Here is a 17,674-nt window from a genome sequence, read left to right on the forward strand (position 1 = left end):
CTTCAAGATGCTTAACTACAACAGGAATGTTACTGTTCAGACTCAGGCCAGAGCAGGTTCACAGTCTGTTAACAGTCTTCATGTAAAGTGATAGACAAAGTCTGTATTACAGACCAGTGTAACTTGTATGGTCCACATAGACAGGAAGTACTTTTTAATGCAAATTGATATTCCATTATGTTAATTATAAAAATATATGTAAAATATAATTCTTTATAGGAAATAGTAACATTTTAAAAGTCTGCAAATCTTGAAAATAAATATTTTTCATTAATCCAGTAGGATGTTTTTAAAGATAAATGCTGACTTGTGAACTGCGATTTATTGTACCATTTTGATGCAGTGGAATAATTCTGTTTCCTCTTTTTTTCCTCCCCCTCCTACCTTTTTTTTTTTTTTTGAATAGGGCCCAATAGGTCAAAACTACAAGATATGCTTGCTAATTTGAGAGATGTTGATGAACTTCCTTCATTGCAGCCATCTGTGGGTTCACCTTCCAGACCTAGTAGCTCCAGACTTCCTGAACACGAAATTAATAGGGCAGATGAAGGCAAGTACTTTAGACCCCTTGCACCTCAGCAAGCACGTAATGGGGAGCCCACAGTAAAGTCATTAGAAAGGACTCTCAGATTTGAGAGTTTAATTCTGCAGTTATTTGATCCACATGAATTTTCCCAAATGCAAGTTTAATTTCAATTTCAGTCTTTAAAGTAAGGGTAGGGCCATATTGCTGGCTTTGAGACTCAGGAATATTTAAGCAGTTCATCCTTGATAAATGGAAATGGAGAAGAAAAGGCAGTTGAAGGTCTGATCACGTCTTCTGCCTTCTTTTTTTCTCATTTCCTCCTGTCGCCCCCCGCCCCCCTTTTAAGGTATATTTATTCTTACTGGAAAGTCAGATACACAGACAGCAGGAGAGACAGAGGAAGATCTTCCACCCCCAAGTGGCTGCAGTGGCCAGAGCTGCTTCGATCCAAAGCCAGGACCCTGGAGCTCTTCCAGGTTTCTCGCACGGGTGCAAGGTCCCAAGGCTTTGGACCATCCTCCACTGCTTTCCCAGGCCACAAACAGGGAGCTGGATGGGAAGTGGAGCTGCTGGGATTAGAACTAGTGCCCATAATTGATCCTGGACATGCAAGGTGGGGACGTCAGCTGCTAGGCTATAACACCAGACCCTTTTAAATAAGATTTACTTATTTTTATTGGAAAGTCAGATTTACAGAGATAAAGACATAGGAAGGTCTTCTGTCTGCTGGTTCACTCCCCAAGTGGCTGCAAGGCCAGAGTTGACCTTATCTGAAACCAGGAGCCAGGAGCTTCTTCCTGGTTACCCACGTGTGTATAAGGTCCCAAGGTCTTGGGGTGTCCTCTACTGCTTTTCCAGGGCACAGTAGGGAGCTGAAAGGGAACTGGAGCAGCTGGAATATGAACTAGCATCCATATGAGATCCTAGCACATGCCAGGCGAGGATTTAGCCACTAGGCTACAACACCAGAACTGTAGACACAAGCTTTGAGTTTTACTTATAAGTGTATAAAGTGCTTATGTGTTAAAATTGATTTTTTAAATAATCTTTTTTTTTTATTATTACGTTGCATTATGTAACACAGTTTCATAGGCTCTGGGATTCCCCCAACCCCTTCCTGTGCCCTCCCCCCATGTGGATTCCTCCACCTTGTTGTATTACAGATCAAATTAAGTCCAGATTCTTTTTTTTTTTTTTTTATATATAATCCATTTTATTGTATTGTTGTTGACAATCTTTACATAGTTAACTATAGTTGAAGGAAAATCAAGAAAGAGAAGGAAAAAAAAAAAAAAAAAAAAAAGGTTCAGGGGGATAGGGAGGTGGGCAATGCTATTATGTCCATATTGTTTCCATCATGTATCTGAGGTAAAAGGGGATATTGAGGGAGAAGCCCCACCCGGTTTCCCGCCCACCCCAAGTCCCATATGTGGGGCATGCTCTGAGATATGTGCTCAAGTGGAGTTAATAGTTCTCCAGTTATGAGTCACTGCCAGTTTCGCTCGATGAGGTGGTCCACTGATTGATATGGTCCATCATGAAGTCTCCATTTGTCCCATATTTCGCTGCCAACATGTAGCTGAGATGAATGATTGTCCTATTCTGTCTTCTGTCTTTTCTTGGTTAGAATTCTGAGTCCAGCAGTTCAAGTGGGGAGATCTCCAAAGATACTTTGAGGTATTCCCAGACCAGATTCTTGTATGTTCTAGCAAGCACAGGGCCCGGCACAGTCCATCACCCTGATCAGCTGGTGGTTGCAATTGCTGTGTTGGTTCTGTTTTCAGTCCCGAGTTGCACTGGAACCAATGGGTGTTGCAGTCCAGTCTGGTTCGGCCCTTACATCAACCAGTGGGAGCTGCAGCCTAGTCAGGGCGACCCACAATAACCCCCACCAAGCCTGCCCCCTACCCTGGTTTGCCAATTTGTGTAGCAGAAGACCAGTCTGTCCTCCATCCCATTTGGCTCTGGTACTTGTCAATGGGTATTAAAGCTTAGTTCTATCTAATCGACTCAACCATCCAGCCCTCACAGATGTTGTTGAGTGCCTCTGTCTAGCCATCCCAGCCCCTGTCCTAGTTTTCATGCCCTCCCACGGGAATAGTGACCCAAGAAGGGGGAACCCACTTTTTCCCTCCCAGGTCTCTCTGTCCCGGTTTATGCACTCTTTAGGTGGTCCTGTGATTTGACTCGACAGAATTAGTCCCCAGTGCCAGCTTCTGCCAGCTGATGCTGTGGCCCTGATCTTGTCCACATGCAGCGCACAGGTGTTGTAGCCTTGCTTAGTCGTGTCTGTCTCTATCCCAGCCAACACTCTCCAGTGGGAGTGGTTGTCCAGCGAGGGGACCAGCCCCTTAACCCCCCCGCCAGCTCTGCCCCTCCCTTCCTGGATCTCACGTGTGCTGGATGGGTGTTGCATTCATATCCAGTACAGGCAACCACGCCCTGGCGTTCCAGAATGTGTACTGGTTTTGTCGCAACCAAACCCGGCCCATTCCACACTCTGTTCTGGTGATCGGATTTGCCAGAGGATGACATGAACTGATTCAGCCTGGCCTGCTCCTGACCCATGCCGAATGCATGCCAGTGGGAAACTTTCCATGGCCTATTCTGGGCTGTTTCCAATCATGCTTCTCGCGCTTACCTGCAGGGACTGTGTCCTGCCAGAGGAGTTGCCCAGGCTCCTCCATCAGAACCCCTCCCAATGCCAGATTTTGCGCTTGCCAGGGGGTTCTTGAGCCAACCCTACTCAGTTCACCTCCTGTCCTAGCAGGAACAGTGGCTTTTCCTGGCTGGCTTTCACCCCATTCTGACTCTTGTTGTTGGATGTTTCAGCCCAGCCATGGCTTGTCCATACCCACATACAGCTCACACATGGCTCAGAAGGGGATTGAGACCCAGCCTAGTCAGTCCCACATCTACCCTGTTTCTCCATAACACCAGATGGTGCTGGGATCTGAACCGGCCTGGTGCATCCAATCCCAGCCCACACTAGTGCCTCGGGTGACTGCAACTGTTTCCTAGATAGAACGCAGCCCCCATTCCAGCACATACACCCCTTGGTGGGAACCTCATCCCAGCTGTGGCTTCCCAGATTGGGACCGTTCCTAGCTGTAAATCACACACCTGCACGTGGTTGCTCCGAGGACCATTAGGTGCCAGCCTGCTACACAAGCCGGAGCTTATCTTTTACTTGATAGGTGTTCAAAGCTCAGCATTGTTAAGGGATTGGAAGTTCTTCAAAGGAAGAGTTACTGGCATTGGGAATCTTTAGGATTGACTCAGATCCCAGAAACAGTGGGGTCACTCTAGAGCTATCTCAGCAGCGATTCAGATGTCCAATACCCCAGAGCTCCCCGGCCGGGCGGCCAGCAGGCACATGGCGGACTGGGTTCGGGATCCGAGCTAGACGTCCTCTCCCGCAGCCCTCGGCTTGCCTCTGGCAGCCGGAAGTTAAATCCTGCAGGCCCGAGGTTGCGCCCCTCCCCAATCCCGTTCACCCACCACCCAATGAGGGTGTTGGGTGGGTCCCGGACATGCCCAGTCACGGAGGCCTCCCCCCTCGGCGTACTCACCCCAGAAGGAAGCAGGCCGCACCCAGGCATGCCCGGGCCCAGCCCGCCATGAGCTATGGGCACATGGCGGACTGGGTTCGGGATCCGAGCTAGACGTCCTCTCCCGCAGCCCTCGGCTTGCCTCTGGCAGCCGGAAGTTAAATCCTGCAGGCCCGAGGTTGCGCCCCTCCCCAATCCCGTTCACCCACCACCCAATGAGGGTGTTGGGTGGGTCCCGGACATGCCCAGTCACGGAGGCCTCCCCCCTCGGCGTACTCACCCCAGAAGGAAGCAGGCCGCACCCAGGCATGTCCGGGCCCAGCCCGCCATGAGCCATGGGCACATGGCGGACTGGGTTCGGGATCCGAGCTAGACGTCCTCTCCCGCAGCCCTCGGCTTGCCTCTGGCAGCCGGAAGTTAAATCCTGCAGGCCCGAGGTTGCGCCCCTCCCCAATCCCGTTCACCCACCACCCAATGAGGGTGTTGGGTGGGTCCCGGACATGCCCAGTCACGGAGGCCTCCCCCCTCGGCGTACTCACCCCAGAAGGAAGCAGGCCGCACCCAGGCATGTCCGGGCCCAGCCCGCCATGAGCCATGGGCACATGGCGGACTGGGTTCGGGATCCGAGCTAGACGTCCTCTCCCGCAGCCCTCGGCTTGCCTCTGGCAGCCGGAAGTTAAATCCTGCAGGCCCGAGGTTGCGCCCCTCCCCAATCCCGTTCACCCACCACCCAATGAGGGTGTTGGGTGGGTCCCGGACATGCCCAGTCACGGAGGCCTCCCCCCTCGGCATACTCACCCCAGAAGGAAGCAGGCCGCACCCAGGCATGTCCGGGCCCAGCCCGCCATGAGCCATGGGCACATGGCGGACTGGGTTCGGGATCCGAGCTAGACGTCCTCTCCCGCAGCCCTCGGCTTGCCTCTGGCAGCCGGAAGTTCCAGATTCTTTTTTAGCAAGCATTTACCAAGCATAGAGTACAGCATCTTTTTGTCCAGATAAATTCAGCAGTTTCTTGGGGAGACCATCTCTAGTCTAAAGGTAGACCTGGCAGAATATCATCCTGATTAATTGAAAGCCCCTGAACAACATCAACAACAATTTATAACATTATGGAATTAATTGACTTGGTATTGAATAATCAATATGTTAAAACCATGTAAGTTCTTAACCACCTCCTGTGACTACTTCATAAATAATCTTTTTAAGATTTGAGAGTCAGTGTGACAGAAAGAATGAGAGACAGAGAAGTGTTCCATCTCCAAATAGCCAAAGGCAGAAACCAGTAGCTTTATCCAGTGTCCCACAAACGGTTGCAAGAGTTGAAGCACTTGAACCATCCTCCATTGCTTTTTCCCAGGGTATTAGCAGGGAGCTGCATCAGAAGTGGAGCACTCAAGATTGAACCAGTGTCCATATGGTATGCCAGTATTGCAGGGGACAGTTTTACCACAATAGCATCCCTGAAAATTGATTTTACAGTGTACATTTCTGTTAACTGAAAATCTAAGATCGCAAGAAAATATATTAATAAAAAATTTCAAGCTTCATTAAAGAAATTGCCTTGATCTGAAATCCTGGAAGTATTTACAGTGTGTATAACCCTTCAAATTATTGTTCATGAAGCAAAACAGCACAAGAAAAAAACATGGTATAATCAAAAATGTTTTTCTTTTGGTAAGGTTCTTGAATTCAGATGTATTTTTAAACACAGATAAAGCGAAAAAACTCTGATTATAGATTTTCATGTTTGAATATTTTTTCAGTGAAATTGCTAATGCATTAGTAATCATTTGTTCGAGTTAGCATTAGCATACGTGTAATGAATTGTTATGTCATACTCTACATGTAGAATGTGTTAGAGAAAGGCTCGTGTCTGAAGAAATCCTGGTGCTCAGTCGTTCTGTGCTCACTGTTAGGTTCAGTCCATTGAGTTGGAAACAAAACTTAATCCGTTTCATTTATTTGCAGATTAGACCTGGATGTGGAGAAAAGTAGCTTTTTTCTTGTTCTCAAAAGGAGCTTTTCAGAGGTTTTGTCTCAGATTATGCATAAATTAGGCAGAATTCTAATAAAAAAGGTGGAGTACTATTTTCTGAGTGACACATAGGCAAAGGCGTAATATAAGCCAGAGAAGTGTCTTTAGTAGGAAAGTTTTGGAAAATATTTACTAACCTTCAAACTGAAGCATGAAATGCTTCTCTTCCTTCTGCAGGTTTGGTGCTTAGCTTCATGCCTTACTAAAGATTTCTCAGAAATAGAGCATTTAGGAACTGGATTGTGGATTTGGTTGTGTATAATTGATACTTCTTGGTCTCTAGTGTATGTTCAGGAAAACCTCCCATAGGCTGTGTATACCGTGTAATTATATTACTTTAGTTTGAATAATTCAAAAAGCAATGTCATTCTTAAGAGGCACAGTTAAATAATTTTTAAAAGCTCCTTTGGACCAATAGTGTTTAGTTGCCTAATAGAAAAGTCTAAGGAATCTTAGAAAGCAGTTGAGTGACACTGGTGTCCATTGTTGCTTTCTCTTCACTTCAAGTCCCGGTGTTCTCTGATGTGTGAGGAGACAGCTGTTGCCATCCTTACTTTTAGGTTTATGTAGTGGTTTCTAAAACTGTAGTTAAAATTGACCCATACAATGTATATGGTGAATTTCAGGATTCTTAATTTTCTGTAGTCATTTTTGTTTCAAAACAAAAGTTATCTGGAAATCTTAGAAATGAAAGCAAAGTAAGAATTGGACAAGCATGCATTATTGCAGCATGCAAATTAATAAGCTGCCCATTTTACCACTCAGTTGGTCAAGAAATAGAACGTTATCCAGACTCTACAAGTCCTGGTTCTCATCATCCTTTCCCTGCCCTGAGCTGATCCTGGTTTGTAGCATTACATATTAATTTTGTGTCATAAAGGTACACTACAATTTTAATGATTTTTATTTGGAATTTTCTGTATTCTTTCAAAATTAACCAATAAGAGACTCGCAATGCCTGCAGTGACTTTTATATATGTTTAGTGAATGTTACAGCCTGTTTGAATAATTAACATGGAATTTCAAATGAGGAAAACTTGCTTTCCTTGTCATATTGCTTCTTTCCTTTCTCTCTCTCTCTCTTTCATTCATCTTACTAAAAGATTTACTTATTCAAAGGTTAGTTACAGAGAGAGAATGGAGAGGGAGGGAGGGGGAGAGAGAAAAGAGCAAAGGAACCAAAGAAAGAAGGAAGGGAGAAAAGAATGATAAATAGAGACATCTTCCCTTGATAACTGACTTCCCAGGTGGCCGCAGAAGCCAGTGCTGATCTCCCAAGTGGGTCTCAAGGACCCACAGACCTGGACCGTCTTTCGCTGCTTGTAGCCGATGGTAGTAGGGACTGGATTGGAAGAGTAGTAGCTGTCCACCAACCAGTGCCCATGTGCGATACTGGCATGGCACGTGCTGGCCTTGTGTTATTTTCTGTGTAGTGCAAAGAGAAGAAAAATTAATTATTGTATTTGTTTTTCTAATTGGATGATCCCTTTAGCTGTGGTTAAGGTATGAAAAAAACAATAAATTTCTTAGATTTTTTGTTCACTGAATTTTCTTGTTTAAAAGCATGCCCTTGTAAGAAATTTGGTACAAGCAAGTGAGTCTAAGTATTGTCTCATCAGAGGTATTTTATGTTTCTTTTTAGTGGAAGCATTAACATTTCCTCCTTCTTCTGGAAAATCATTCATCATGGGAGCCGATGAAGCCCTTGAAAGTGAACTGGGACTTGGAGAATTAGCAGGCCTTACAGTGGCCAATGAAGCCGATTCACTAACTTATGATGTAAGTAGTATTTTTCATGAATATAGAAATGATTTTTTATGAATATAGACACAGAGCTTGGTTCAGTTTTAGTTGTAAATCTTAAACGTTGCTTTTGTTGTTTTCTGCTGAAGTCAGCTGTCATTTCTGCTGCTGGTCCTTTAATGGTGGTTTGACTCTTCTAAAATTTTATTTATGATTTTGTTGTCAAAGTTTGATTTTATCTTTAATTAAATTTCTTCAAATTATTACATCTTTTTAAATAAGAGACTGATAGAATTATGATTCCTTATGAAGAACTACACCATTGTAGCAAGATTAGGAAAATCTGTCGGGGGGGGGGTTGCAGGGGAGTCCCAGTCTATACGAAATTGTACCACATAATTCAAAATTCAAAATAAAAATGTATTAAAAAAAACAAAATCATTATATTTGTGACTACATTTTCATTCTTAGCTATGTACAAACAGATTTTGCACACTCTTTGTCAATTTAAAATTTCTTGCAACATTTTTGGTCTTGCCTTTTCAAGTGTATATGTGTGTATAGAAATCACATACATATTATATAATCATAATTATATAAATTATACATGCACATATGTATATACATGTGTGTGTATATATACATTTTATTTAAAAAGCAGCCTCATAGAGATCAACAGAGAGGTCTTGTAGCTGCTGATTCACTCTCTGAGTGAATCACTCCATGAGTGTTCGTAAGGACCAGGGCTGGGTCATGCTGAAGTCAGAAGCCTGAAGCTCCATCCAGGCTGCCTGTGTGGCTGTCAGGGGTCTAAGTCCTTAGGCCACCTTCTACTGTTTCCCCAGGTAAATTAGCAGGGAGCTATATTCATGGAGCTAAAAACTAAAAAAAAAAAAAAAAAAAAAAAAAGATGGAGAAGAAAGAGGGCTAAGGTCCTGGGAGAACACAAGCCTACAGGGGTGAAGCCAGTGTTGGAGTGTTTTTTTCTCCCAGCCGTGTTTTCCATGGCTGTGTGTTGCCAAGGGATAGAAACTGATAGAACTTACCAGGTAGGTGAGGAACAGCTGGAACTCAAATCAGCACTCTGTTACAGGATGGGCCTCCTCTGGTCTTTTTGATCCTAGTAAGCCTGATTGTTTCTAAGTTGGAGCCTGTATTGCTCCTATGTCTTGTTTCCTGTTTATTTACACTCCAATCCCTATGTACAGTTTTTTTTTAATGTCTAAACAATTCTATGTGGAAAGCTGTTTGTAGAAATAGCCTTAGACCGACCTAAGGTGATGTGTTCCTCTAGACAATCTATTCATTAACTTTTTTCAGCAGTCTTTATCCACTAGAAATCTGTAATCAGTTTCCTCCTTTTTCGAAGTTAGAGATGATCTGAGCTTGACCTACAGTCTCGTGACAGAGCTTGTTTGGGATGCAGCTCTTTGAAGCAGTGGCTAAAGCAGAGTAGTACACCATGCCTCAGTTTCCTGGTAGTTTTTGGTAGTTGTTGAGATTAAGTTACCATAGAAGGAAACATTCGGTTGTGTTTGCTTTACCAGTGGAATATTGTTTTTTGATGTTTGATTGTGTTTTCTCTTTGTAACATTCTCCATTTCTGCTCTGTAAACCTGGTTTCTAACTTGATGTAGAAAATTATCTTCTATTAAAAATTTTTTTTAAAATTTCAACTCAAGTATGATCATATTCTAAAATGTTAACTTGTTTAAAGATAACTTAGTTATTTAATTCCTACCCAAAGTTATGCTTTCTATACTATATAATAATTTGAATTACTTTTTGTAAGTATTGTGATGATAATCTGTTTTGCATTGTGACTTGATTCACTTTGTGTAATGAATTATATTCACTTTTCTTGTTACAACTGTCATATTTCTTCAAAGAAAACTGCTGTTAACATCTTGCTAATTTTGCATATTGATCTGGTTATTTACATGAAAAATATTGTTTTGAAAAATGTTTTGAAAGTTGCAGCAAGTGATGATTTAATGGCAAATCTATAAGAAGTAATGTTAATAGATGTTTTTGCATTATCTTGAACTAAATATATAAGTATCTTTGTTTCTTTTCTTTAACAGATAGCAAACAATAAAGATGCATTGAGGAAAACATGGAATCCCAAGTTTACATTAAGAAGTCACTTTGATGGCATCCGAGCCCTTGCTTTCCACCCTATCGAACCTGTTTTGATAACAGCATCAGAGGATCACACGTTAAAAATGTGGAATTTACAGAAAACAGCCCCAGCCAAAAAGTAAGAATATTCTATTTCTGAGTATTTTTTTTTAAAAGATTTATTTGTTTGAAAGGCAGGAAAGAGTTGATTTTCCATCCTTCCAGGGCTGGGCCATGCAGAAATCAAAAGTCAGCAGCTCTGTCCAAGTCTTCCATGTTGGTGGCTGGAACTCACTGCCTCTCAGGCGCATGAACAGGGAGTTGGATTAGAAGCAGAGCAACCAGGACTTGAATCAGCTCTGTGGTTATAGAATGTGGGTGTTGCAAACGGCGGCTTGTATCATTGTGTTGCCAAAGCACCTGCCCTTATATATTGTATGATTTGCTAGGATGTCCGAAATATCTCATTCAGTTTACTGTGTCATGCAGCTTAGAGGTTTTCCCCTTTGTGCAGTTTAATGTTAGGTTGGAAAACTGATACTTAGGAAAAAATGGTGTTATCTGATGGTTTCCATGGGGTTTGTAAATAGATTGTAGTCTTTATAATATATATATAAAGTATTTTAAATGATTGTCATATTTGAGAAGTCCCTTATCTAATACTGAAGATTTATTCTATTTTTGTATAAGACAGACACATTTAAGATCATCAAAGTTTTTCTCCTGTCCTGTCTCATTGAGTACTAGGTGTAGATATACACAAGACAGAGGACAGGGAGACTAATTGGGAGGTATTGCGGACTGATCTTAGTTCTGGTGTTTTGGTGTAGACTTGTTTAAGTATTTTTCACACTCAGCAATGTCCTGATTAAAAGGCAGGCATGCATGTGTGTGTGCATGCACACACACACACACACACATAATTTACATGAAGTGAACAAATTTCATGTATTTCACAATGTAGATTTAGGAGCACAGTGATACTTTCCACCCTATCCTCCCTCCTATAAAAAGCACTCTTGGGCATTTGTTATGGCATAGTGAGTAAAGCCGTCCTCTGCAATGCCAACGGCGTGTGGGTGCTGGTTTGTGTAATAGTGCTTCAGTTCCCGTGCAGCTCCCTGCTGATGGCCCTAGTGTTGAGCTCTTCTTACTCATGTGGGACATCTAAATGAAGTTTCTGGCCCTTTGCTTTAGCTAGCCCAGCTCTGACCATTGCAGCCATCTGAGGAATGAACCATCAGATTTAAAGATTTCTTTCTCTCCATTAACTCTGACTTTCAAATAAATAAATAAATAAATAAATTTAAAAAGTCATCTTTTTTTTTTTTTTTTTTTTTTAACTTCTAGTGCTTGCTTTGAAACCTTGGTTTTCTGTCTAAGTGTGGACAGATAGGACTTACTATAAGGCCTTGTTAACATTCACCAAGCTAGACTGCATCCCACTTAGGATCAGTATACAAGCTTCTCTCCTTGCTTGGGGTCCACGGTCCAGAATCTGTTGTCAAATGGGCCTTCTACTGTGTCAGACATTCTTATTATTATAAGAATACACCAGGTAGATTACAGAAATGTTATTACTGGTAGAGGAAATGTGTTGCCAAGTTTGAAAGAGTTCAGTGCAGTTGTATCAAGAGTCAGATTTAGAGAAGATTAAAAAATACATAATTTCACATCCTGTGCAAGATTTAACCAGATCTTCCTAAAACAAGTGGACACCTTCTGTAGACCAGGTATTCTCAGTTTTTCCTGGTTAGATTTTGTGTCTATCTAGTTTGTTGGCCACAGTGTGCTAGTTCTACGTGCAATCATATTAGGCTAGAAATGTGACTATTTATATATTCTTAATTAAAATGGAGAAAAATATTTTTTTTTTAAGATTTATTCATTTTATTACAGCCAGATATACACAGAGGAGGAGAGACAGAGAGGAAGATCTTCCGTCCGATGATTGACTCCCCAAGTGAGCCGCAACGGGCCGATGCGTGCCGATCCAAAGCCGGGAACCTGGAACCTCTTCCGGGTCTCCCACGTGGGTGCAGGGTCCCAGAGCTTTGGGCCGTCCTCAACTGCTTTCCCAGGCCACAAGCAGGGAGCTGGATGGGAAGTGGAGCTGCCGGGATTAGAACTGGCGCACATATGGGATCCCGGGGCTTTCAAGGCGAGGACTTTAGCCGCTAGGCCACGCCGCCGGGCCCGGAGAAAAATATTGAAGCAGATTTCTTGCTGATGCTAGTTTGTTAAACCATACCTTCACATGTAAATAATAGTAACCTGTTTAATTTTGAACTTAAAACTTGGGAATAATTTTAGGAAAGAAGGCATATATGTATAAAAACTGCCATACTATGTAGAAAATGATAAGTATGTGTTGTACTTGGCTGCAAACAGTCACAGCCACTTTTAGTGTGGTGTGCCCATATTGGTGTTTTGAGTAATGAATAAGCTGTGATTTTGTAGCATCAAGGTAGGCATATTAATGTCTTCATAGGAAAACAAGGAAATTATCAAGTACTTTCTTATAGCAGACCTTCTATGTGCGTAGTGGGTCCTAGGATGTTTGTTTTAAAACTGTAGAATATCATTTAAACTTGTTAGTATTTAGGATTATCGTCAGTTTTCTGTTCTATTTTAATTATAGGGTAATATGAGGTTCTAAAAAGATTAAATAACTGGGCCCAGCGTGGTGGCCTAGTGGCTAAAGTCCTCACCTTGAACACACCAGGATCCCATATGGGTGCTGGTTCTAATCCCGGGTGCTCCACTTCCCATCCAGCTTCACTGCCTATGGCCTGGGAGAGCAGTCGAGGACGGCCCAAAGCTTTGGGACCCTGTGCCTGTGTGGGAGACCTGGAGGAAGTTCCTGGTTCCTGGCTTCAGATTGGCTCAGCTCTGGCTGTTGTGGTCACATGGGAAGTGAATCATCAGATAGAGGATCTTCATCTCTGTCTCTTCTCCTGTCTTTATATCTGACTTTCCAATAAAAATAAAATAAATCTTAAAAAGAAAAAAGATTAAATAACTTGCCTGGATATAGTTGAAAATCGAAATCAGAAATCCATCCCTTCAAAATCCTGTTGTTTCTCTTGAGCAAAGCCGTATCTCAACTAGACATTTTGACAGTACTAAAATCACTGTTGTAAAGTACTACTGCTGAACGAGGAGCTTTGATTCTTTTTTTTTTTTTAAGATTTATTATTTTTATTACAAAGTCAGATAAACAGACAGGAGGAGAGACAGAGAAGATCTTCCGTCCAATGATTCACTCCCCAAGTGAGTGCAACGGCCAGTGCTGCACCGATCCAAAGCCAGGAACCTGGAACCTCTTCCGGGTCTCCCACACGGGTGCAGGGTCCCAAAGCTTTGCTCTGTCCTCGACTGCTTTCCCAGGCCACAAGCAGGGAGCTGGATGGGAAGCAGAGCAGCTGGGATTAGAACCGGTGCCCATATGGGATCCTGGTGCGTGTTCAAGGCGAGGACTTTAGTCACTAGACCATGCTTCCGGGCTCAGGAGTTTTGATCCTTATTGTCATGAAAATGTGATTGGTATTGGGTAAGCTCGTTTTTGTATCCTGGGTTTTGGGAATGGTATATTATCATAGTATTTGTAATTTCTAAAGAATTTAATGATGGGCTCAGTGATAACTGTTTGCTGCTAAAACTTCAGGTGATTAAAGTGTTTTTTCTCTCTGATTCAGGAGCACTTCTCTAGATGTAGAGCCTATCTATACATTTAGGGCTCATAGGTAAGTATATGCTATCTTTTTATTGTATGCCAGTTGCCTGGAAGATATTTTACTTATGTGTTTGTTTTTTAATTTAGTAGTACATTTTTGTAAATGCTAACGAAGCTGACAAATAATGCTGAATGCAAGTTTATTATAAAATTAGAAATTCCTACTAAAATTGGATTTTGTGTGTTTAAATTATATATGTGCGTTTATTAAAGTAAAATTGAGGTGAATGGATTTTAAACATTAGAAATATAAGCTTTGTTTTTGTTAAAGATAACTTAAATAACCTAGATACAAACATGGAAAGTTGGTTTTGTTTATTGGAATCACACATTGTATGCTTAACCTATTTAAGCTTAAGGGATAATATCTTTTAATTTTTATAGGCCATAGATTTACTGTTGCATAACCTTGTTTTTAATTTTTTTTACAATCCTCCGAAAAATGTAAAGAGGTTCTTAGTTTGAGGACTATGTAGAAGACTACTAGATTGGATTCAGCCTGTTGGACTGTAGATTATAACCATTGACTTAGCAGAGAAAGAAGAATGAAAAAATGCCTTGGTGGTATTTTTATTCATTCTAAAAAAAACCACTTGATGATTAAACATCGTTAGTTTTAAAGTTAGGCATATTATCAAATTGACTTTTAATATAATTTTTTTGTCTATAGAGGTCCAGTTCTTTGTGTTGTTATGAGCAGCAATGGTGAGCAGTGTTACAGTGGTGGTTCTGATGGACTAATCCAGGGCTGGAATACCACTAATCCCAACATTGACCCCTATGATTCATATGGTATGTGATTTCCCCAAAATCTTAAACAGTAAAATATTTTCTTTTTATATGTTTTTCCATAGTATCTACAGGTTATGTATACCTTAATCCATTATGTTTTTATGCTTGGAATCAGAAGTATTTCAGATGTTGGAGTTTTTTCCCGCTATTTTGTAATACTTGCTTATGCATAATGAGATTTCCTGGGGAATGGGGCCCATATTTAAACACTTAAGTCCATTTGTGTTCAGCATTCGCTTATCTTTATTATGCCACTGTTTTGATTGTGACCCATCACATGAGATCAGTTATAGAATTTTTCATTTGTGGATTAATGTCATTCAAACTATATAAACATATAATTAGATATTTTTGAAAACTAATAGGTAAAACAATTATTTTTGTTGTTAAAAATAGATAACGATATTTAGGAATCCGTATAATGTGTGAAGAAAAAAAACCATACTACCAGAGAAAATGGTTCTTACTCCTCAGAAGCTTGCTAATTGGAAGTGCTGGCTTGATTGACTGTTGTTTTCCTTTTAAGCCTCTCTACAGTCCTTGATACTTTATTAGCTTATAGTCCTCTTTCATCACTATCCTTAACAAATGACTTTGAAGGAAAAATAAAAGTTGGGGCAGTCATCAGTTGATCAATTATTGGAGAAATAGGTAGGCTAATCACTTTAGAAGTTCAGGACATCCAAGCCCTTAAAATACTTAAAATGTCTGAAAAGTTAAGTGTCATTTATTTTTTAGAACAGTATCATAAATCATAAATCTATGTTATATCACTAAAATTTCCCTAGCCTTCTCAGGTTCCTGAATGGATCGAAGGGTCATATATGTATAGTTTCATTATCATTATAGACTAATTTTGCCACCAAACCTGGGTTGAGGCAAAATAATTAATGAAAATTTCTTTTAGTATTTATTTATTTAAAGGAGTGAGAGTGAGAACATCATGGTTGCAAGCTAGTCAGGCAAGAGACAAGGACAGAGACAGGTGTGAAGAGAGAGAAAGGCTCTTCCACTGGTTCACTCCCCAGATGGCTGCAACGGCTGTTGTAGGGACAGACTGAAACCAGGAACCAGGTTGCTCCACTTGGAACTCTCATGTGAGTGGTTACAGGCCAAGCACTTGAGCCATCCTTTGCTGCTTTCTCAGACACATTAGCAGGGAGCTGGATCAGAAGTGAAGCAGCCAGGCCGTAAACTGGTGTTCATTTGGGATGCTGATGTGGCAGATGTGGGCTTACCCTCTGTGCCATGATGCTGACCCCACCCTCCTTTGGCAAATTTGTTTTACTGACTTCCTTTTTTTAACTACTGTATTGTCTGTATTTGTATACTGAAATTGCTTAGAAATTTCTTTTCCTATTAGTTTATCTTTCCTGTTGTGTTTTATAGGTGTTGGCCTCCTTGCCAGGCACACCTTTCTACTTTCTGACTGGCTGACACCTTTATATTATGCGTCATGCGCTCCAAGGAGGTGCCACTCATCCCAGTTACCTTCCGTGTTAACTGTGTGTCACTTGTACCTACTCCCAGTCTTACTCTGTCAGGGCAAGGGCAGTGTTGTGTCCTCGTCACTGTGTGATGCAAACATTAATCACAGTGACTGGTGCACATTTGATGTAGATCTGAGAGAAGGTAAAGGAATTTCCAAATTTAACTCTGTGACCCATGTTGAAAAGTCAGCTCTTAGAATCCTTGTGAAGTTTAATAATAAACTTTTTCATGAGGCTATGCTAACTCCTCAATTTCCTTCCCGCTCTTCTCCCCATTTTCCACATTATCCACATTTCAGTTGTTGTTTGAAAAATTGGGGATCCCTCTACGGCTCAAGTCCTCCTCACTGCAGGTGTCATGCTCCCAGGCATAATTGCCATATTCATTGTAGAGCAGGGTAAGTGGCCAGGAGGATGCAAGGCCAAAATGTTGCAAGTGTTCAGAGGAGGGAAAAGCCTCTTCACTTCTCAGGGAATATGACTTGTGGTTGCTCCAAGACAATTAAATTCAAATGCTATGTATTGACTGTATTAAAAATATAGACAAGAAGAAGAGAAAAGGAAATACCTATTTTGTTTACATTTGTGTATTTCCAAGCCACTCCCCCTCCCTTTTTTTTTTATTACTGCAGAGTGGTAGAGTAATAATAAACTTGGAAGCGTTCTTCACAATTGTCAGATGCTTTTATTTATGCATTTTATTTTCTTTGCAATCTAAGTACCTTGGTAATTTGAGTTTTCTCCTCCCAATTTTGCACCTTGTTGCGTTTCATATAGATCCTTCTGTTTTAAGAGCGCCTCTGTTGGGCCACACGGATGCAGTGTGGGGTTTGGCCTACAGTGCAGCGCACCAGCGTTTGTTGTCCTGTTCAGCAGATGGCACTCTGAGGTTGTGGAATACAGCTGAGGCGGCTCCAGCATTGAGTGTATTTAATGATAATCAAGGTATAGGCTTTTAAAGATTATTTTACAAAATATTTGTTAATGTCTCCTAAGTTGCTTTGTGTCCTTTCCAGTCAGTTCCTTCTCGCTGTTACCAGCTAGAGGTCCTCACTTTGCTGATTTCTTTTAGTCATAGGTTAGTATTAGCTATTCTCTTCAAGTCAAATATGTATTGAAATTTTATATGTGTGAAATAGTGCAGTATATATTTTGTATCAGACATTTTACTGACTATAATGTTTCTGTAATTCATCTATGTCATAACAGTTTGCTTATGTTTATTGCTTGATATTCTTGCATGAAGCCATGATTTTGTCTGTTCATTTACCTCTTGATGGACATACAGGTTGTTCTCAGGTTTGGGCTATTAACACACCTGCTGTGGACATTCATGTATTTTTGTTGCAGATGGGCAGACACCTAGAAGTAGAACTTCTGGACTTTGCAGTGGGTGTTTATTTTTTGGGAAATTGTGAAAAAAAAATTTCCAAAGTGACTGTGGCATCTTTTATCACTGATGGCAATGTATGAGAACTCTGCTTGCCCTTGATACTTATCAGTATTTGCTATTATCAGTCTCTTTTAACAGTTGCCACATACTTGTCTGTATTCTTTGATAAATTACTTAATTTGAGATCTGCACAGCTAACAATAAATAACAGTATGACTGTTATACAAGTAAAAAATATCCACCATGGTGTTTCATGGGATTTAGCCTCACACATGCGTTCCTTGAGC

The 17,674-nt window shown here is 41.3% G+C and overlaps 1 protein-coding gene across 3 annotated transcripts in view; it reads left to right on the forward strand.

The window, feature by feature from the left end:
* The window catches only part of LOC131481019 (striatin), a 118,304-nt gene that overhangs the window by 94,807 nt on the left and 5,823 nt on the right, over positions 1-17,674 (forward strand). For all 3 annotated transcript variants that reach the window (XM_058668085.1, XM_058668087.1, XM_058668086.1), the window contains 6 exons: positions 407-550; positions 7,755-7,891; positions 9,940-10,115; positions 13,675-13,722; positions 14,383-14,504; positions 16,772-16,939. In XM_058668085.1, coding sequence (XP_058524068.1) covers positions 407-550; positions 7,755-7,891; positions 9,940-10,115; positions 13,675-13,722; positions 14,383-14,504; positions 16,772-16,939 — 795 coding nt within the window. The remainder of the gene's footprint in view (positions 1-406; positions 551-7,754; positions 7,892-9,939; positions 10,116-13,674; positions 13,723-14,382; positions 14,505-16,771; positions 16,940-17,674) is intronic.

Source organism: Ochotona princeps, chromosome 8 (genome assembly GCF_030435755.1).
Source record: "Ochotona princeps isolate mOchPri1 chromosome 8, mOchPri1.hap1, whole genome shotgun sequence".
Classification (NCBI taxonomy): Eukaryota; Metazoa; Chordata; class Mammalia; order Lagomorpha; family Ochotonidae; genus Ochotona; species Ochotona princeps.